We start from the raw sequence: 21794 nt of genomic DNA on the forward strand, positions 1-21794 counted from the left end.
AGACAGAGAGAGAGAGAGAGAGAAAGAAAGAAAGAAAGAGACAAAGAGAGAGAGAACGAAAGCAAGAAAGAGACAGAGAGTGACAGAGAAAGAGACCACAGAGAGAGAGAGAGAGAGAGATAGACAGAGAGAGAGAGAGAGAAAGAAAGAGACAAAGAGAGAGAGAGAGAAAGAAAGAAAGAGACAGAGAGAGAGAGAGAAAGAAAGAAAGAGACAGAGAGTGACGGAGAAAGAGACCACAGAGAGAGAGAGATAGACAGAGAGAGAGAGAGAAAGAAAGAAAGAGACAAAGAGAGAGAGAACGAAAGCAAGAAAGAGACAGAGAGTGACAGAGAAAGAGACCACAGAGAGAGAGAGATAGACAGAGAGAGAGAGAGAAAGAAAGAGACAAAGAGAGAGAGAGAGAAAGCAAGAAAGAGACAGAGAGTGACAGAGAAAGAGACCACAGAGAGAGAGACAGAGACAAAGAAAGAAACAAAGAGACAAAGAGAGAGAGAGAAAGCAAGAGAGAGAGTGACAGAGAGAGAGAGACCACAGAGAGAGAGAGAGAGAGACAGACAGACAGACAGAGACAGAGACAAAGGAAGGAAGGAAAGAAAGAAAGAAAGAATGACAGAGAGAGATAGTCAGAGAGACAGAGACAGACAAAGAAATAAAGGAGAAAGAAAGAAGAAAGAAAAAAAGAAAGACAGACAGAAAGGAAAGAAAGAAAGAAAGAAAGAAGGATGGTGGTGGGAGGGAGGGGAGGGGGAGAGAGGAAGGAAGGAAGGATGGATGGAAGGAAGGAAGGAAGGAAAGCAGAAGCAGTTTAGAAAGCAGGTAACTTGGGTAAAAGCTCGGTAGCTTTTTCCGAGATCTGCAAATAAAAAGGGAGCTTAAGATTTAACATTTCTCATAGTTTGTTTAGTTCTTTGGGGGGAGTGGAGAGTTATACCATCTCTTTGGATCCAGAAACCCCTCATCAAATAATATTTATTTTATTTAGTGGGTGGCAAAAAAAAAAATTGGATAAAATGTGCCTCGCAATTACAATTCTCAATGAGCAAATATGAGTCTATTTAATCTATTTTCAAATTCAAACACAATACGCCATGGAGCGGCATATAGAAAGTCGCTGGGGCTCCAATAATAATGCCGTAATATCAACCAGCCGCTAATGGAATCATAGAGTTGGGAGAGGTCTTGATGTCAGCGTTCCAATAGCCAGATAGCCAAATAGCCTTCCGAAGCCAGGATTCTTGGAGGTTTTGGCCGGCCGCTTGGGGAGGACTTTGGTGCATTTGATCAGATGGTAATTTGTTCTCCACTGTGTCAACTTGGGTTGTTTGGGGTAAAGCAGAATTCTGTCATTCCTTCCTATATGGATCACACTTCGCTGTGAAATTGACATGGCAGTGAAGGTTTTATGGGAGGAAAAATTTAGGGAACATCCTCTTTGAGGACTTTTGGAATTCTGTTGCACCTCCCGGCTGTAAATAATCCTAAACTCTTTGGAATTACAGAAATGTTTTATACGAAACTTGAGAGGTGAAAAGCTCTTAGCTTGAAACCAGGTTGCTTCCTATCCTGGTTTGTTGGTCACTATTGTTGTGTGGTTTTGTTAAACTTGACGTACAAAGTGGCGGGGAGGTTTCCTTGGGGAAATAAAGCAATTTATCCCCTACCCACGTCATGAGGATAAATTTCTTGAAAATCGAAGAAAACTATCAGGGTTTGTGGAATTGCAGGCTGAACCAACGCCCTGAGACAAAAAGGGTACCAACCTCACTCCTTCCTCAGTCTTATTTTATGTCAGTACAACACAGCAAACGAGATCACTATGCTGGATTTCGTATTTCATCCCCAGTCGGGCGCTTCCCAAGCACCTAGGACTGTGTGATGTAGCAGCGAATTATGTTTGCCGATCCCAGTAAAGTTGCCTTTTGCAATTGACAGGTGGAGATTTTGTCAATTCCGATGGTTTTCAAATGTCCGCTGAGATCCTTTGGCCCTGCGCCCAGCGTGCCAAGTACTACTGGGACCACTTTCACGGGCTTATGCCAGAGTCGTTGCAGCTCGATTTTTAGATCTTCATATTTCACTAATTTCTCTAGCTGCTTCTCCTCAATTCTGCTGTCCCCTGGGATTGCGATGTCGATGACCCATACTTTCTTTTTCTCCACGATCACAATGTCTGGTGTGTTATGCTTCAGAATTCAGTCAGCCTGAAGTCGGAAGTCCCAGAGTAGTTTTGCTTGCTCATTTTCGACCACTTTTTCGGGCTTATGATCCCACCAGTTCTTTGCCACTGGTAAATGGCAGTTCCGGCACAAGTTCCAGTGGATCATCTGTGCCACAGCATCATGTCTATGCTTGTAGTCTGTCTGTGCGATCTTTTTGCAGCAGCTGAGTATGTGATCAATTGTTTCATCAATAATAATAATAATAATAATAATTATTATTATTATTATTATTATTATTGTTATTAATTATAATAATAATAATTATTATTATTATTATCACCATCACTATCACCATCATTATTATTATCATTATCATTATTAATATTATGCCGGTTCCCTTGGCCACAATAGCAATAGGTGAGAAATCACGGCTTTTGCAGGGCCTTAAATGTTGATCTGTAGCTTGGTGTTCAACCTCTTTTCTGGAATTAAGGAGAAACCTCCTCACAGTGAAGACAATTAGCCAGTGGAACATTTTGCTACCAGAAATCAAGGAGAGAAATAACTTATTATTTATTTTTATTTTATTTTATTTTTATTAGATTTGTATGCCGCCCTTCTCCGAAAACTCCAGGCGGCTCACAGAATAAATATAGAAACAAAGCGTACAAAACAAATCTAATACAGTTTTAAAAAAACATAGCTAAAAACTCAAAATATTACTCAATCTAACTTAGAACTAAGGAGAGATTTCCTGACAAATAGGACAATTAATCTATGGAACTCCTTGCCTCCAGAAGTTGTGAATGCTCCAACACTGGACGTTTTTAAGCAGATGTTGGATAACCATTTGTCTCAAGTAGTTTAGGGTTTCCTACCTAAGCAGGGGGTTGGACTAGAAGACCTCCAGGGTTCCTTCCAGCTCATTCATTCTATTCTATTGAGGTTGGGAGAAAATTTGAAACAAGAATTTTAAATTTGAAACGAGATGGATCCAGTGATCTGTATGTATTAAGCAGACTGTTGAGAGGCGGGCTTGTCAATCACAGAACCTCACTTTTGTCCTTGGAGTTACCTTGTGGTGCTCCATCCAATCCCTAATCAGAAAAAATTGAGATGAGCCAAAAATAGGAGGAAAGAAGAAAATAGAGTTTTGCAACCTTTTTTCTCTGGATGTTGTTCTGTCTGGGTGCCCCCAGACTTCAGCACCAACTGGAAAAAGCATCCAGACACGCTGGTAGAAACAAAAGCACTTTATAATTTGAAAATAAACACAGAGGAAAACCTGTTCTTCCCCACAGGCAGGCTATGAGCCTTCACAGCAGACCTCTTGCTGGCACACCCACCTTTTCCCATCAAGGTTTCAGTATTCAAAGTCACAAGCCAGAATTCCAAGACGCCAATGATAACAGCCAGGTCTCACGACTCCCAAAGATAATTCTCCACAAACCAGGAAGGGTGGGTCTGCCTTTTTAGCCTTTCCGGAGAGCACCACACCCAAACCCAGCTGTTGCCCATTCAGTGCTTGAAGTACCTGGCTAATTGTCCCCTTCGTTGGGTTGTCCTTCTCTGCCAGAAATCTATTATTCCTTGTGCCTGGTCATCTAAAGAATCCAGGCTGCTTGCTGGGGAGAGCTCCCCCTCGGGCTGAGATTCCTCCTCCTCGTCTGCCAGAACCTCCTCCTCCTCTCCCTCCTGTTCCTCATCCTCCCCCCCTGAGCAGAGAGCCGGCAGAGGGTCAGCCGTTCCCTGTTCCTCATCCTCCCCCTCTGAGCAGAGAGCCAGCAGAGGGTCAGCCGTTCCCTGAGGGGCCTCAGACGGAATCACAACAGATGTTAAGCCCAATTTTCCCTCTTTTTTTGTCAGTCTGGCCTTTTAACAATTTTCCACAAGGAGCTCTATTGTGGGCCCGGAGACTCGGCACCGGAGTAGCTGCGGTCTGAACTTGGAAGCAGTTTCTCTCTCTCTTCCCCCCCCCCCCCACCAAAAAAAGAACATAATGGAGAGGAACACAAGCCCCTCTCTCTTCCACAGCGCTCAAGAAAATGTCGAGAGCGCTCGATGGAAATTCACCTGCGTTTGATTCTGTTCCAAATCTGGAAAGAAAGAAAAAAGAGCTTTCTTATATATTTTTTTTTCCATGACCCAGAATTCAGCCACTTTGTTAACAGCCTTCATTGAGTTTCCTCCAGCATTTGGCTCCAAATAATTGTTAATTCTTAGCGGGTGTAAGATTTTGTTTGGCGTTCGGTTGCAACGTGGAATTGACGGCTTTGGGTGGCATTTAAGCCTAAAATCTTTTATGGGTGTTGGTCTTCGTTGTGGGGTTGAGAAAATACTTTTAAGATAGATCCAGGGATCTGTATTCATCAAACAGACTGTGGAAGGGCTGGCGAATCATAAATTAAATGCATGTATCGGTACCAACAATAGTGATTTATCAGTAGTATGGTTGGTGTTGTGGTTAGCTCTGGCCCAGCTCCTGCCCCAGGGACTGTGGGTGTGGGGGAGACATCCACATGCTGCAGGCCTGTTTTGCCCCTGGTGGAATCTGCTGATGAAGGCTCCTGTGACCAAGAAGACATGAGTGACAGGGAGGAGGAGAGTGGGGCAGACAGCTCAGAAGGAGATCAATTATCTGTCTCCTCCTTGGATTCAGAACAAGAGTTGATGATACAGCCACGCATGCGGAGAGCGATGCATAGGCAGCAACAACTGAGAGATTATTATCAAAGAAAATGAGGCCACCTGTGGTTGGGTGGGGCTGGGGTCATTAGTGAGGCTGCTATAAAGAGCAGCCTGTGGGTTTGGCCATTGTGGAGGATTATCTGATCGTTGTGTTTCGTGCCTGCCTTGCTGACTTCGACCTTTTGTGTGCTGATTTTCCCCCGCTTTGAAACTAAACCAGAGCAAAGTGTGTTTCACTTTGTGAAAGAAGAAGGACTGTGAATTGCCTCCCAGCTGCAAGCTAAGTATCACGGAACTGATAAGGGACTTGTACAAATTACCAGTTTGTTTGGAGACCAGTGCTCTTGGCTATACCAAAAGAGGGCTTGGTTTAAGTGAATTTTCATTATAAAGAACATTGTTTTGACTTTTCAAACGTGTGTGTGTCTGAAATTTGTACCTGTGAATTTTTGGGAGGATTCTACCAGAGAGCCTGACAGAACTGTTGGATAACTCCAAGTTCCATAAATAGAAGGGAAATGGGATTGTGAGGTCTTTGGGGCTCTCTTAAGTTTGAACGTTGCATTACCCAACTAAGTAACATCATCATACGGGTGGGTGTACAGTGGGGAGAGGAGGAGGAGGAGGAGGAGGAGGACTGTGGGATGGTTTCTGACCTTGGTTGTTTTCCTACAGACATTTCATTACCCAATTAGGTAACATCATCAGTGCTAGGAGTACTAAGGGCCCCATAGTTCAACTTTCAGCTACAACTACTCTCTTCTTTTGAGTATAATACCTCCAAGACCGCCTTCTGCCGCATGAGTCCCAGCGGCCAATGAGGTCCCACAGAGTTGGCCTTTTTTGGGTCCCGTTGACTAAACAATGTTGTCTGGCAAGGCCCAGGGGAAGAGCCTTCTCTGTGGTGGCCCCGGCCCTCTGGAATCAACTCCCCCCAGAGATTAGGACTGCCCCCATTCTCCTCGCCTTTTGTAAGTCATTAAAACCTCATCTCTGCCTCCAGGCATGGGGAAATTAACACACACCCCATTGTCAAGGTTGGTTGATGGTTTGATTGGATTGTGTAATTATTTTATTATAAGGGTTTTAAATTATATTTTTAAAATTTTTATTTCTACACTGTTTATGTTGTTGTGAGCCACCCCGAGTCTTTGGAGAGGGGTGGCATACAAATCTAATAAATTATTATTATTATTATTATTATTATTATTATTATTATTATTATTATTATTATGTGGCTTTAGGCTGCATAACTAAACATAAGCATAAGGTGCAACTAGCAAGAATTAATAATAATGATAATAATAATAATAATAATAATAATAATAATAATTTATTGGATTTGTATGCCGCCCCTCTCCGCAGACTCGGGGCGGCTAACAACAATAATAAACACAACATGTACAATCCAATAATAAAAACAACTAAAACCCCCTATTATAAAACCAAACATACACACAAACATACCATGCATAACTTGTAATGGCCTAGGGGGAAAAGCTATCTCAATTCCTCCATGCCTGGCAGTATAAATGAGTCTTGAGTAGTTTACAAAAGACAGGGAGGGTGGGGGCAGTTCTAATCTCCGGGGGGGTTGGTTCCAGAGGGCCGGGGCCACCACAGAGAAGGCTCTTCCCCTGGGCCCCGCCAAACGACATTGTTTAGTCGACGGGACCCAGAGAAGGCCAACTCTGTGGGACCTTATCGGTCGCTGGGATTCGTGCGGTAGCAGGTGGTTCCGGAGGTAATCTGGTCCATTGCCATGTAGGGCAATGGAAGGATTTTAGTTGCGCTTGACTTTGGATATGCCTCTCATATACGTAGCACCGAGCTGTTTTAGAAAGAAACCAGAAGGATGGAAGGTGTGTTAAACTATGGGAGTCACAGCTAGTAGGATTCCCATCCTCAGAGATGTGGAGGATTGTCTTACACACCAAACAGCTAACTGGGCCTTTCTTGTAGGCTCCTGTGGGTGGCATCTGTTAGCTACTGTTGAATTTCAGGGTTTAATGGTAGTGAGAGCCATGGTGGCGCAGTGGTTAGAATGCAGTATGGCAGGCTAATTCTGCTCAGTGCCAGCAGTTCGATCCTCACCAGCTCAAGGTTGACTCAGCTTTCCATCCATCTGTGGTTGGTATAATGTGGAGCCGGATTGTTGGCGAGAATAGGCTGTCAACTACTTAGAGAGGACTGGAAAGCCTGGTGAAATAGTATATAAGTCTGAATGCTATTGCTAAGTGGAAGGGAGGGAGGGAGGGAGGAAAGAAGGAAGGAAGCAAGGAAGAAAGCAAGGAAGGAAGGAAGGAAGGAAGGAACAAAACAAGGAAGGAAGGAAGGAAGGAAGGAAGCAAGCAAGGAAGGAAGGAAGGAAGGAAGGAAGGAACAAAACAAGGAAGGAAGCAAGGAAGCAAGGAACGAAGGAAGGAAGCATGGAAGGAAGGAAGGAAGGAAGGAAGGAAGCAAGGAAGGAAGGAAGGAAGGAAGGAAGGAAGGAAGGAAGGAAGGACCATGGTGGTACAGTGGTTAGAATGCAATATTGCAGGCTGATTCTGCTCACTGCCAGCAGTTCGATCCCCACCAGCTCAAGGTTGACTCAGCCTTCCATCCATCTGTGGTCAGTAAGAGTCAGTTTGTTGGGGGAATAGGCTGACTATGTAAGCCGCTTAGAGTGAGCTGTAAAGCACCATGAAAGGGCATATAGTGTAAGTCTGAGTGCTACTACTATTAGTGACTATGCTCTGGACAGCAGCTCTCCACCATAATTGCTGGCGAACCAGAAGGAAAGCTGCTCTCTACCCGACAGTCCACCCAATCCTGAAGCTCAACCCTACCCAAACCCTGTCTTTGTTTTGCTAAAATAGAGGTAGGGAACCCATGAAGTTGCATTGCATTTTTCAATCAGGGATATGTTCTTGCAAGAGGTGGGCAGATGGCTACGTTTGCAGAGTCCCAGGCCCTGTGAAATTGTCGAATTCACAGCTGAATTCCCATCTGCTGTAGACAGCATCGCCAGCTGAAATAACAACAATATTTTTATTTATTTATTTATTTATTTATTCATTTGTCCAATACACAAATACATAGGAAGAAAAATAGACATGTGGTAATATATATAAGGGTAAAAGTGAACTTAGAGGAGAGGATATATGAAAGGAAGAGAATATATATGATAGGTGAAAGAGAGGAAAGACAATTGGACAGGGGATGAAAGGCACTCCAGTGCACTTATGTACGCCCCTTACTGGCCTCTTAGGAACCTGGAGAGGTCAATCGTGGAGAGTCTAAGGGAGAAGTGTTGGGGGTTAGGGGTTGACACAATTGAGTCCTGTAATGAGTTCCACGCTTCGATACCTCGATTGTTGAAATCATATTTTTTACAGTCAAGTATGGAGCGGTTCGTATTAAGTTTGAATCTGTTGCGTGCTCTTGTGTTGTTGCGGTTGAAGCTGAAGTAGTCATTGACTGGTAGGACGTTGCAGCATATGATCTTGTGGGCAATACTCAAACCGTGTTTTAGGCGCCGTAGTTCTAGGCTTTCTAGGCCCAGGATTGTTAGTCTATTTTCGTAGGGTCTTCTGTTTCGAGTGGAGGAGTGAAGGGCTCTTCTGGTGAAATATCTTTGGACATTTTCAAGGGTGTTGATGTCTGAGATGTGGTTTGGGTTCCAGACAGATGAGCAGTAGTCTAGGATGGGTCCAGAAACCCACATAAGTGTTTGCGCCTTCTCCCTGCAAGAGATGCAGAAGCCGGTAGAATTGGACAGTCCAGATAGATATAAGCAGAGTAATGCAGGAGGACTCGATAAGATATCAGGATATACTGCGGCAATTAATGAACCAGATAAATGAATGAAGGCACGTTTGTATAAAACAGCAGTTTACTCTTCAGTGGGAAATATCCTCAGTCTTCTATTGGAGCCGGGGTGGCGCAGCAGGTAGAGTGCTGTACTGCAGGCCACTGAAGCTGACTGTAGATCTGTAAGTCAGCGGTTCAAATCTCATCACCGGCTCAAGGTTGACTCAGCCTTCCATCCTTCCGAAGTGGGTCAAATGAGGACCCGGATTGTGGGGGCAATAGGCTGGCTCTGTTAAAAGGTGCTATTAGTGATTTCTGACAGTCTCAAATTGGGTGAACAGTGCAGCCAGGCGGTAGGGAAAGCAAGTAGGATGCTTGGCTGCATAACTAGAGGTATAACAAGCAGGAAGAGGGAGATTATGATCCTGCTATATAGAGTGCTGGTGAGACCACATTTGGAATAATACTGTGTTCAGTTCTGGAGACCTCACCTACAAAAAGATATTGACAAAATTGAACGGGTCCAAAGACGGGCTACAAGAATGGTGGAAGGTCTTAAGTATAAAACGTATCAGAAAAGACTTCATGAACTCCATCTGTATAGTCTGGAGGACAGAAGGAAAAGGGGGGACATGATCGAAACATTTAAATATGTGAAAGGGTTAAATAAGGTTCAGGAGGGAAGTGTTTTTAATAGGAAAGTGAACACAAGAACAAGGGGACACAATCTGAAGTTAGTTGGGGGAAAGATCAGAAGCAATGTGAGAAAATATTATTTTACTGAAAGAGTAGTAGATCCTTGGAACAAACTTCCAGCAGATGTGGTAGATAAATCCACAGTAACTGAATTTAAACATGCCTGGGATAAACATAGATCCATCCTAAGATAAAATATAGAAAATAGTATAAGGGCAAACTAGATGGACCATGAGGTCTTTTTCTGCCGTCAGTCTTCTATGTTTCTATGTTTCTATTGCTAACATGTTGTAAGCCGCCTTGAGTCTAAGGAGAAGGGCGGCATAAAAATCGAATAAATAAATAAAATAAATAAATAAATTTACAGAAACTTTACATCAGCTCTATTCAGCTTGCTTACAAGGAGATATTCAACCAATCCAGATTACAAGTACTAAACCTATCCAGGTTTCTTCGTGTCTCAGAAATAAGCCACGTCCTTTAGGACAAACCAGTGTTCTGTACCATCCACCAATCCAACCTTGGATGGTTGACTTTCTAGAAGTCAGGAATAATGTCCAACTTTGGCAACTTTTAAGACTTGTGGACTTCAACTCCCAGAATACCCCAGCTAGCGTGGCTGGTTGAGGAATTCAGGAACTTAAGTCCACCAATCACAAAATGTCCAGGTTTGAAGACTCCTGGCCTAGACTACATTGATGCAGAAACGCTATTGTTAGTCAGTGGTACACTCATTTTCTTGCCTTATTTTTGAAAAACACAAATGAATAGCATTCTAGACTTATAGAGTGATCCCTCGTTTTTTCGTGGGGGATGCGTTCCAAGGCCACCCGTGAAAAATGAATTTCCGTCAAGTAGAAGAAAGGGTTTTTTTTTAATGTATTTAATGAGTATTTGGACTTTTAAAACCCAGCCTTTGCATTAAACAGTCATTCTATAATGTTTCTCAGCTGGAACTATATGTGATATCCTACTAGTTTCTTTAATAGAGTATAGTAGAAGAATTTTATGGATTTTTCATGGATTTAAAATTTTTAATGGATTTAAGCCCCCTTTGAAAACCCGTGAAATAGCGAATCTGCGAAAGATTAACCGTAAAGTGGCGAGGGTATACCACTTCATGAGATGCCACGGATATTGCTAACGTGGCCATAGAAACACTCCCATGTGGACGTGGATGAGAATCATGGCTTGCTTTATTTATTTATTTATTTGTTTGTTTGTTTGTTTGTTTGTTTGTTTATTGGATTTGTATGCCACCCCACTCCGTAGACTCGGGGTGGCTAACAACAGTAATAAAAAACATCATGTAAATCCAGTACTAAAACAACTAAAAAACCCTTATTGTAAAACCAAACATCCATACAAACAAACATACCATGCATAAAATTGTAAAGGCCTAGGGGGAAAGAATATCTCAGTTCCCCCATGCCTGATGGCAGAGGTGGGTTTTAAGGAGCTTACGAAAGGCGAGGAGGGTGGGGGCAGTTCTAATCTCCAGGGGGAGTTGGTTCCAGAGGGCCAGGGCCGCCACAGAGAAGGCTCTTCCCCTGGGCCCCACCAAACGGCATTGTTTAGTTGACGGGACCCGGAGAAGACCCACACTGGTCACTGGGATTCGTGCAGCAGAAGGCGGTCCCTGAGATACTCTGGTCCGGTGCCATGAAGGGCTTTATAGGTCATAACCAACACTTTGAATTGTGACCGGAAACTGATCAGCAACCAATGCAGACTGCGGAGTGTTGGTGTAACATGGGCATATTTGGGAAAGTCCATGATTGCTCTCGCAGCTGCATTCTGCACGATCTGAAGTTTCCGAACACTTTTCAAAGGTAGCCCCATGTAGAGAGTGTTACAGTAGTCGAGCCTCGAGGTGATGATGGTTGAGAAACTTGGAAGGTCTTTTGCAAGCCCAACTGGGAATCTTCGCCATTGGCCCTCAGAGATGCAGTTGTCGCATGTGGGTTTTTGGTTGGTGAGAATTCCAGGAAGCAAAAGTTGGATGTCCAGCAGGACATTTCCAGAAACAAAGCAGGAACCTAGAAAGGGGTTCCTGGTCATCAGAGACTTCATAATCTGGTTTCCTCAAAGATCACAGGGTCAGCAATGGCTATTCCGGCCTTGGAACTTCTGGGAAAGCAGAAGTCCCCCTTTTCACTGGGGTGGTGGTGGAAGGAGCTGATTGGGGGTTGCAGCTATGTCCATGCATACTAAGCCCAAGTGCTTGGATCAACTTTTCCATCTGCAGCAGATTTTCTTAATAGTATTCTCCAGATCAGTGGAGAAAAATTATTTGCATTTTTTATATTGCACAAAATACTATTTATCTATTCTACTCTATTCTATCCATTCTATTCTGTTCTGTTCTGTTCTATTCTACCCTACCCTACCCTACCCTACTCTACTATATTCTCCTCTACTCTACTCTGCTCTATTTTATTCTATCAATTCCAATGCCTATTCTATTCTATTCTATTCTATTCCTTAGAGAGGGATGGCTTAAAAGTCCAATTAATAAATATTCTATTCTATTCTACTCTATTCTATCCATTCCAATACCTATTCTATTCTATTCTAGTCCTTAGAGAGGGACAGCATAAAAGTCCAATTAATAAATATTCTATTCTATTCTATTCTACTCTACTCTACTCTACTCTATTCTATCCATTCCAATACCTATTCTATTCTATTCTAGTCCTTAGAGAGGGATGGCTTAAAAGTCCAATTAATAAATATTCTATTCTATTCTATTCTATTCTAGTCTAGTCCTTACACAGGGACGGCATAAAAGTCCAATTAATAAATATTCTATTCTATTCTATTCTACTCCCATCACCTCCTGCTCCGGAATTTTCCCAGGCCCAGCAGGGAGGCCTCTCCCTCTCTCCCCCTCCCGCCTTCGCCTGTGGCTTCTCCCGACCGAGGACTCCCCCAGCCTCGCCATCCCAGAGTTTTCCAAGCCCTCCCGACCAAACCGCCTTAGTTTGGGCGCCCAAACTCGATGTGCCGACGGGCTTTCTTTCTTCGCCCCCTTTCCTGCCCTCTTTTTCGAGAGGTATCTCGGAGGGAGGGGTAGGGGGCCGAAGGAAGACCCCGGTGGCGCCTCTGTGCGGAGAAGGAGCACGAGAGCCCTTCGGACCGTGCGCTTCCTCTCCTCCTCCTCCTCCTCCCTGCGCACCGAGCCCAGCTTCTGCATTTATGCCGGAGGGGGGGAGGAGGAGGAGGGAGCAGAGGCGCCCGGGGCTTTTGCCGCGTCGCCTCCTCCTCCTCTTCCTCCTCCTCCTCTTCTCCTCCCTTCGCCGCCGCGCAGCGCCTGGGGGAGAGCGCAGCCTCGGTGGCTCGGCGCTGCTGTTGCTACTGCTGCTGTCGAAGGAAAATCCCGACCGACCGCCCGTTGGCTCGCTTGTCGCCGCCTCCTCCTCCTCCTCCTCCTCTCCCGTTGCAGAGCGCGCGCGCTCGCCTTCCCCCACCCACCCAAAAAAAGACGCCAAAGCTGCTCGCTCCGTCCGGCAGCTTCGGGGAGATGCTGCGGCGAAGGCTGCCCCGCTGAGCGAGGAACCCCAAGCCGAGCTCTCCATCGGCCCGGGAGGAATTGCACGGCGGAGGACCCTCCACCAACCCGCCGCTCTCCGGAGCTGGGACGCCGAGGCGCCCCTCCGGGGAGCCCCCCTATTGCCCGGTCCGCGGGGGTCTTTCACAGGTTTGGTCCGGACAAAGAAGGGCGCAAGGAAAGAGCCGGGCAAGAAGCGCCCGGCGCTGTGCCCGGGCGCCTGGGCGCATTTGGAGACGTCCGGAAGAACCTGTTGGGCGTCCCGCTCCGGTTTCGCTGAAGGCAAAAAAAAAAAAGAACTTGGCGTCCCGGGATCGAAGTTGGGTCGCACCGCTTTGGGAAGGGGGGGAGCATCCTTTCTTTCCCCCGTCCCTCCGCCGCCCAAGGGCGCGCGCCTCGCCCTCCTCGGCGGGCGCACCGGGGAAGCGGGAGAAGACGGCCTTAGCCCGCCGTCCAGCCCGCTTCCTTTTATCCCAGATCCCGAAGGGGCGGCGAGAGCAGCATGCTGGGGGCCTCCCCCGCAGGCAGCGCCCGCAGCCCCGCCGAGTGACCCTCCAGGGTGGCGGCGATGGCGGCAGCCATCGCCAGCTCCCTCATCCGACAGAAGCGGCAAGCCCGGGAGCGCGAGAAGTCCAACGCCTGCAAATGTGTCAGCAGCCCCAGCAAGTCCAAGACCAGCTGCGCCGACAAGAAGAAGCTCAGCGTCTTCTCCCGGGTCAAGCTCTTCGGCTCCAAGAAGAGGCGGAGGAGGAAACCAGGTGAGGGGGCGCCTGGACCCAGCCTGCGGGTGGGGAAGGGGGCTGAGAGGCGGCGTGGAGGCTGCAAGAGGGGGCCCCGCCGAGATTGTGGCTTCCCGCAGAGTCAGGATCTTGCCCATCCCGACAATCTGGCTCTTCGTTTTACCCACCGCGAGGGAGAATTGAACTGTTGGCATTGAGCAGAGTTAGGCTGCAACACTATATTCTCACGGGAAGGGAAGGATAGGAAGAAGAGAGAAAGGGAAGGGAAGGATGAAGAGGAGAGGAAAGGATGGATGAAGAGGAAACAAAGGAGAGAAGGGAAAGGAAAAATAGAGAAAGGAAGAGAGAAGGAAAGGAAAGGATGAAGAGAAGAGGAAAGGATGGATGAAGAGGAAAGGAAAGGAAGAAGAGAGAAAGGAAGAGAGAAGGAAAAAGGAAGAGGAGAGAATGGTAGAGAGAAGGAAAGGAAAGGAAGAGAGAAGGAAAGGAAAAGATGAAGAGGAGAGGAGAGGAAAAGATGGATGAAGAGGAAAGGAAAGGAAGAAGAGAGAAAGGAAGAGAGAAGGAAAGGAAAGGAATGGAAAGGAAGAGAGAAGGAAAGGAAAGGAGGAGGAAACCAGGTGAGGAGGCACTTGGATCCAGCCTGGGGTTGTGGGAGGGGGCTGAGAGGCGGTGTGGAGGCTACAAGAGGGGATCCCGCCGAGATTGTTGCTTCCCTGGAGTGCTGGACACTAAGGGTCTTGTCCTCCTTCCCACCAAGCTTTGACCAGGTGGCTCAAGTGAGAAGTACTGCAGTCTCCCAAGCATTGGAATGAGTTGCCCTGACCCAAAAGGAATCATCAAATGGAACCATCAAATTTAATGGGGGTACCTTGGTTGGAGGGGGTTGAGGGTTCATGCCAAGGAAGCCCACCAGCCTATCTTGAGGGAAAGCAACTCTCCCGGGGTAGGGGGTATCTTAGGAACCTAGTTCTTGGAGGAAGCTGGGCCAGCAAGTCCCTTGGGTGGAAGGTTCTACAGTAGAAGGTTCTTCCACCTTACAGAGCTTCCTTTCAGTGGGTGAATGAGGCAAGGGTAGCAAGAACAAGACCATTTAGACGTATATGCCGCTTTAAGCTGCTTTATAGCCCTCTTCAAGCAGTTCACAGAGTCAGTATCTTGCCCCCCAATAATCTGGGTCCTCATTTGACCCACCGCGGGAGGATGGAAGACTGGGTCAACCTTGAGTGGTGGAGAATTGAACTGTTGGCAATGAGCAGAGTTAGGCTGCAACACTACATTCTAATGGGAAGGAGAGGAGAGGAGAGGAGAAGAGAGGAAGGAAGGAAGGAAGGAAGGAAGGAAGGAAGGAAGGAAGGAAGGAAGGAAGATAGCAATCGCACTTATATACCACTTCACAGTGCTTCACAGCCCTCTCTAAGCGGTTTACAGAGTCAGCCTCTTGCCCTCCACCAATCTGGGTCCTCATTTGACCCACCTTGGAAGGATGGAAGGCTGAGTAAACCTTGTTCCTGATGAGATTTGAACTGCCAAATTGGATAGATATGGTCTATCCTGAGCTTCGGGAGCAAGAGAGGAGGTGGGACCTTCCATGGTATCTCAAGATCACCTCTCAGATGGAGAAAGCAGAGGTTGAAGACGGTTGGAGTCAACAAGAATGCTTACGTGTTGCAGAAGAATTGTGTTCTAGAATCCCAACCACAGTGGACTTCTAAGAGGTCTTCTCCTTCAAGTGCAGAGTCATGGGCTACATGAAATATTTGTTGGACTCTGAGGCTGGTTGCTTTGGTTTTTTGTCTCACTGAACTGTGAGCTAAATTGTGAGGGATGCCTTCTGCCAAGGTGGTTGTTTATTATTATTATTATTATTATTATTATTATTATTATTATTATTATTATTATTAATTGGATTTCTATGCCGCCCCTCTCCGAGGACTTGGGGCAGCTCACAACATATAAAATATATAGTACACAACATCTTAAATCCAATTAACTAATTAAAAGAACTAATACCCCCCCCCCAAAAAATCATAATGGACCATTTATGGCTATGGGAGCTGTAGTCCAATTTATCTAGGCTGGGGAGATGGTTAAGCTATTCTAAATCTTCTTCAGGTTCAAAACTGCAAAAGATTAGACACAAAAGTGTGTCTCCTTTCTCAGTGGTCTTCTTTTCTCAAAATTCAAGGCGAGCCATCTTTGTAAGTTACAGTTGTGGTGTTGGATGGAATTGAGCAAGTGAAAGTCCCATGGTAGCCATACAACATTTGGAGAAGACTCAACGACGGGGGAGGTTAGCCCAGTCTCTGGACGAAGTGCTCCGTGGAACCCATGTTCACTTTGGGTGCACAACTCCAGCAGCATAACAACCAGGAGGTCACTGTTATATCTCGCACGCTTTAAAGCTGCCTTAACAGGAGGGGAATCAGGTCACGTTTCACTGTGGTATTATTGGTGTGATGGTTTTGCAACCCACATGATAGAATGGCGCCTTGCACGGGGTGCCTAGCTCGGCATTGGTGTTAACTTTGTGTATGTCTCATTTTCACAAAATGCCAGACTTTATAGCGAGATTGACAAACATCCTGTGTGAAAAAATTATAGTCGGCTTTCCTTTTTCCTTGATGTGTAGAATTCAGTAAGAAGGCTAGGGAGGGGGTTTTATTTTAATTTTTTTGCATCACATTTCAAACATGCGCAGGGTTTAAAAACCAGCAGACAAGTAGAAAGGGGAAGAACTTCAAGCCCTTCAGTTCGTGGTTTTATATGGTATTATTATTATTATTGTTGTTGTTGTTGTTGTTGTTGTTGTTGTTGTTGTTGTTGAGTGCTGGTGAGACCACATTTGGAATACTGTGTCCAGTTCTGGAGACCTCACCTACAAAAAGATATTGACAAAATTGAACGGGTCCAAAGACGGGCTACAAAAATGGTGGAAGGTCTTAAGCATAAAACGTATCAGGAAAGACTTCATGAACTCAATCTGTAGAGTCTGGAGGACAGAAGGAAAAGGGGGGACATGATCGAAACATTTAAACATGTCAAAGGGTTAAATAAGGTCCAGGAGGGAAGTGTTTTTAATAGGAAAGTGAACACAAGAACAAGGAGACACAATCTGAGGTTAGTTGGGGGAAAGATCAAAAGCAACATGAGAAAATATTATTTTACTGAAAGAGTAGTAGATCCTTGGAACAAACTTCCAGCAGACATGGTTGGTCAATCCACAGGAACTGAATTTAAACATGCCTGGGATAAACATAGATCCATCCTAAGATAAAATACAGAAAATAGTATAAAGGCAGACTAGATGGATCATGAGGTCTTTTTCTGCCATCAGTCTTCTATGTTTCTATGATTATTATTATTTAAAAAAGAAAGATATAGTTGTCCTTCTGTCATTTCATTTGGGGATGAAGAGGAATTTTTAAAAAAGAGACAGGAAAAAATAACCAAAAAGACTCTTGACTTTTATAATTTTGAGCTGGGAATAAGATAGAGTGGTACCTCTACCTAAGAACGCCTGTACTTAAGAACTTTTCTAGATAAGAACCAGGTGTTCAAGATTTTTTGCCTCTTCTTAAGAACCATTTTCTACTTAAGAAACTGAGCCCGGAAAAAAATCCCAGGAAATTTGAGAGCGGCACAAAGGCCCGGGCAATTTCCTGCCATTCCCCCTTTAATCCCGGCCATCTCAGGCTTTTCTGGGCTGCCAGAGGAGCCTTTCGGTGGCGCTTAAGGAGGCTTTGGCAGCCCAGAACGAATGGAGCATTTTCCTTTCTCTGGGCGCTTGGACAGGGAATAAACCTCTGCCAGTGCCCAGAGAAACGAAATGCTCCCTTCGCTCTGGGCAGCGACTGTCCTCCTCCTCTTCTTCCTCCTCCTCCTCCCACCCAAATTCCGAGCTTTTACTTCTTTCCTAATGGGTTTGCACGCATTATTTGCTTTTACATTGATTCCTATGGGAAAAATGGCTTCTACTTACAAACCTTTCTACTTAAGAACCTGGTCATGGAACGAATTAAGTTCTTAAGTAGAGGCACCACTATACTTTAACCAAGGAGATCATCAAATGTAGCAGAAGGATTTCAACCTTTCTGTTTTTCAACAAAAGTCCAACCCTGGTGGTCTCCATCCCTCTACCCTATTGCATGATTAAAATATAAAAGCTATTGTGGACCAAGTTTGTTGTGAAAGCATCTGTAAATCAGCCTCTCTTTTTTCTAAAGAAGAAAACGCCCAATGCAAACATTTCAGGGGAAAGAAACCTTTGAAAAATGAGGCGGGTTTCTATATTCCAGATTTGTCACAAAATAAACAAAAACACACGATGGTTTTATTTGATTTATCAGTGTGCCACCCTATACAAATACGAACAGAAACAGGTGCCTCTCACCTGTCCCTAAGCTGTCTGCAAAGGACGGCATTCTTCTACATTTTTCTTGTCACCTTCTTTTTTTAAAAAAATGGTTATTTTAAATCTTCTTTAAAATAAATAAACTGGGCTTACGAAGGGATTGGAAATGGGTACAAGGGAGATAAATCTGGCTTTCTTTAGGTCTGATCCCTCTTGGCTAGCCAGCGCAGAAGAGCTGGTTCTAGATTTGATGGAAATTGCAGGCTGCTTTAATTGTTACGCAGCAACGAAATTTGCTACCCAGGGAACAGCCATCCTGGAGCTACTACACAGTTTTTCCTCCAAGGAGAACAGCTACGTAACACAAGTGTCTGCAAAACCCTGTTTGCCACTGACTGAGGGATGTGTAACTTTCTTTCTTTCCTTCTTTCCTTCTTTCCTTCCTTCCTTCCTTCCTTCCTTCCTTCTTTCTTTCTTTCTTTCTTTCTTTCCTTCCTTTCTCCCTCCCTCCCTCTTTCTTTATTTCTTTCCTTCCTTCTTTCTTTCTTTCTTTCCTTCCTTCCTTTCTCCCTCCCTCCCTCTTTCTTTCTTTCTTTCTTTCTTTCTTTTTTTCTTTCTTTTTTTCTTTCTTTCTTTCTGAACAGCCCTGCCTGGAACAGCAGACTGAATTGTTGGCTAAACAAATAATTCCCTCAACGCTGTCAAACTTATTTCCTAAGTCTACCCTGTTATTAATCTTCTTGTCATTCTTATCTCCCATCTCCTCCCACTTATGACTGTAGGACTGTAACCTGTATACTCACGATTTATATTGTTTTCTAATATGATTTGATTGCTTATTTGTACCCTATGGCTATCATTAAGTGTTGTGCCTCATGATTCTTGACGAATGTATCTTGTCTTTTTATGTACAATGAGAGCGTATGCATCAAAGACAAATTCTTTGTTTGTCTAACCACACTTGGCCAATAAAGAATTCTGTTCTGTTCTATTCTATTCTATTCTATTCTACACTACTCTACTCTATTCCAATTTAATATTATATTATATTCTACTCTCCTCTACTCTACTTTACTCCAATTTAATATTTTATTCAGTTCTCTTTTGTTCTTCTCTGCTCTACTCTACACTATGATATTCTATTCTAACTCCAGGTGAAGAACCAGGTTGGTTATCTCCAAGGTGTGTGGTTCCCCCCGCCCTCCAAAAAATAAAACTGGACTTTCTTTGAAAATGTTTTGCTTCTCATCCAAAACGGTTCTTTGGTTCTAATTGACTGGTGGGGAAAGATTTATGTTCTGCAAATCTTCCCATTCCCCGCCAGTCAATTAGAATGGAAGAAGCTTTTGAGTGAGAAGCAAAATGTTTTCAAAGGGGAAAAAAAGACTAAGAAACTCTGATTGTCTTTTGGAAATGCACCTTTGGAATAACCGTGATGTTGATGACTGAAAATCTCCATAGATTGGCTGTCAATTCATTGCCATTTTAAGTGGATTGCGACTAAATTTGTTTTGATTTATTTAATAAATAAATAATAATAAATAGATGTGATATAGTTATATACCTTGCATGTATTTTATTGTTCTTTTGATCCTGCAAGAAACAACTTTTAGGAGTCTTGGCAGGGCGGAGTTTTTTTAACGGTTTCCAGAACCTCTTTATACACAACCTCTTTATACTATACAGATTGAGTTCATGAAGTCTTTCCTGATACATTTTATGCTTAAGACCTTCCACCATTCTTGTAGCCCCTCTTTGGACCCGTTCAATTTTGTCAATATCTTTTTGTAGGTGAGGTCTCCAGAACTGAACACAGTATTCCAAATGGGGTCTCACCAGCGCTCTATATAAGGGGATCACAATCTCCCTCTGGCTGCATAGCTAGAGGTATAACAAGCAGGAAGAGGAAGATTATGATCCCGCTATATAGAATGCTGGTGAGACCACATTTGGAATACTGTGTTCAGTTCTGGAGACCTCACCTACAAAAAGATATTGACAAAATTGAACGGGTCCAAAGATGGGCTACAAGAATGGTAGAAGGTCTTAAGCATAAAACATATCAGGAAAGACTTAATGAACTCAATCTGTATAGTCTGGAGGACAGAAGGAAAAGGGGGGACAGGATCGAAACATTTAAATATGTTAAAGGGTTAAATCAGGTTCAGGAGGGAAGTGTTTTTAATAGGAAAGTGAACACAAGAACAAGGGGACACAATCTGAAGTTAGTTGGGGGAAAGATCAAAAGCAACATGAGAAAATATTATTTTACTGAAAGAGTAGTAGATCCTTGGAACAAACTTCCAGCAGACGTGGTTGGTAAATCCACAGTAACCGAATTTAAACATGCCTGGGATAAACATACTGTATATCCATTGTAAGATAAAATACAGGAAATAGTATAAGGGCAGACTAGATGGACCATGAGGTCTTTTTCTGCCGCCAGTCTTCTATGTTTCTATGTTTGTAACCAGGGGACTTACACACTGTATCTCTATCATAGTAGATATGTATAGCTTAATCCTTCACTCTTCCTTAAATGTAAACAGCTGAAGTGAGTTGTATCCTGGGGTGGAAATCAGGTTAACGTGATCGCTTGGTCAGTGCACAGTTTTCACAAAGCAGGTGGTGTCAATTCAGATCTTGGTTAGGCGATATGGGGAAAGATTAACTTCAGCAGTTTGAGAATAGAACCCTGCAAATCCTTTCAATTAGAGTTGAATTATGCTTTCCTAATTGGACTTGAGTTTTGATCTCATGTTCATGTCACGCTAAGTACGATGTATGTTTTGGTGGTATCTTCTGGAAGGAGATTTATTTGATGTTTTTCATGGGGGTGAGTCTAAATTTTGGGTTCAGCCTTCCGAGGTCTTCAGGGTATTTCTATGGATTTGATTCAAGGAGGACCTGTCTTTAACTCCATCAAGATTAACATCCATGGCGGTGTGTGAAGAGGTGGTTTGTGATTGCGCCATTAAATGGTTTCCTTCTTAGAAGGACCATGTAAATATTGGAGCTTGGGGAAGCTTGTGTGCAAATGTTGAGACTTGAGTTGAATGTGGTCAACAGCCAAAATATATTTTAAAAACTAGCATGTTTCCTGATCAATAATAACAATTATATTTTGTGGACAATCCTAAAATGTTTGTTCTTTGAAGTCCCGACACTATGGGTTTTTGGACATAAGCAACCTTGCTACAGTCATGATGGTTCTTAAGATTTTATCGCCCGGGCAATAATTAGAAGGCTTCGCAGCTACTCTATAAACAAAGTTTATTCATCCAAATGGTTAGATTCATACAATGCTCTGTGCCTCAGACAAACACTTATCTGTACCACCTATTCATAGGCTGGCAGGCCATATGTGATTAACTTTCAAACATTTTAGCAAGCCTGTAAAAGAATCTCAGATCATTTTTTTAAAAATGATGTTTCCTTCTAGCTGGTGCCATCCTAATCTTAACCGAAATTCAGGTTTTGTTCCTTCGGTCCTGTAATACATTGGAATTTTGATCCTCTATGAAGTTTTTCAGGATTTAATGTCAGCCACATTAAATTGGTTCCTGTCCAAGGTGCTGATGTTATCTCCTTCCCTCCCTCCCTCTCTCCCTCCCTCTCTCTCTACCTCATACACACACACAAACAAAGAGAGAGAGAGAGAGAGAATGAGAGAGAAACTACAATATCCATCTATCTTGTCCATTTATCTACCTACCTATTCTTCCTTCCTTACGTATCTATCTTCTATCTACCTACCTACCTACCTACCTACCTATCTATCTATCTATCTATGGTATCTACCCATCTAT

At 44.0% G+C, this 21794-nt stretch overlaps 1 protein-coding gene across 6 annotated transcripts in view; it reads left to right on the plus strand.

Annotated features, from left to right (window-relative positions):
• FGF13 (fibroblast growth factor 13) overlaps nt 1–21794 on the plus strand; it is a 161178-nt gene that overhangs the window by 101859 nt on the left and 37525 nt on the right. The window contains exon 1 of one of the 6 annotated variants that reach the window (XM_070759972.1): nt 13361–13649. The exons of the other annotated variants lie outside the window; for them this stretch is intronic. Within the exon in view, the coding sequence (XP_070616073.1) occupies nt 13460–13649 (190 nt within the window). The 5' untranslated portion in view covers nt 13361–13459. Of the gene's footprint in view, nt 1–13360; nt 13650–21794 lie in introns of those variants that run through there. 6 annotated transcript variants of the gene reach the window in all.

The sequence above is a fragment of the Erythrolamprus reginae genome, chromosome 8 (assembly GCF_031021105.1).
Source record: "Erythrolamprus reginae isolate rEryReg1 chromosome 8, rEryReg1.hap1, whole genome shotgun sequence".
NCBI classification, from domain to species: Eukaryota; Metazoa; Chordata; class Lepidosauria; order Squamata; family Dipsadidae; genus Erythrolamprus; species Erythrolamprus reginae.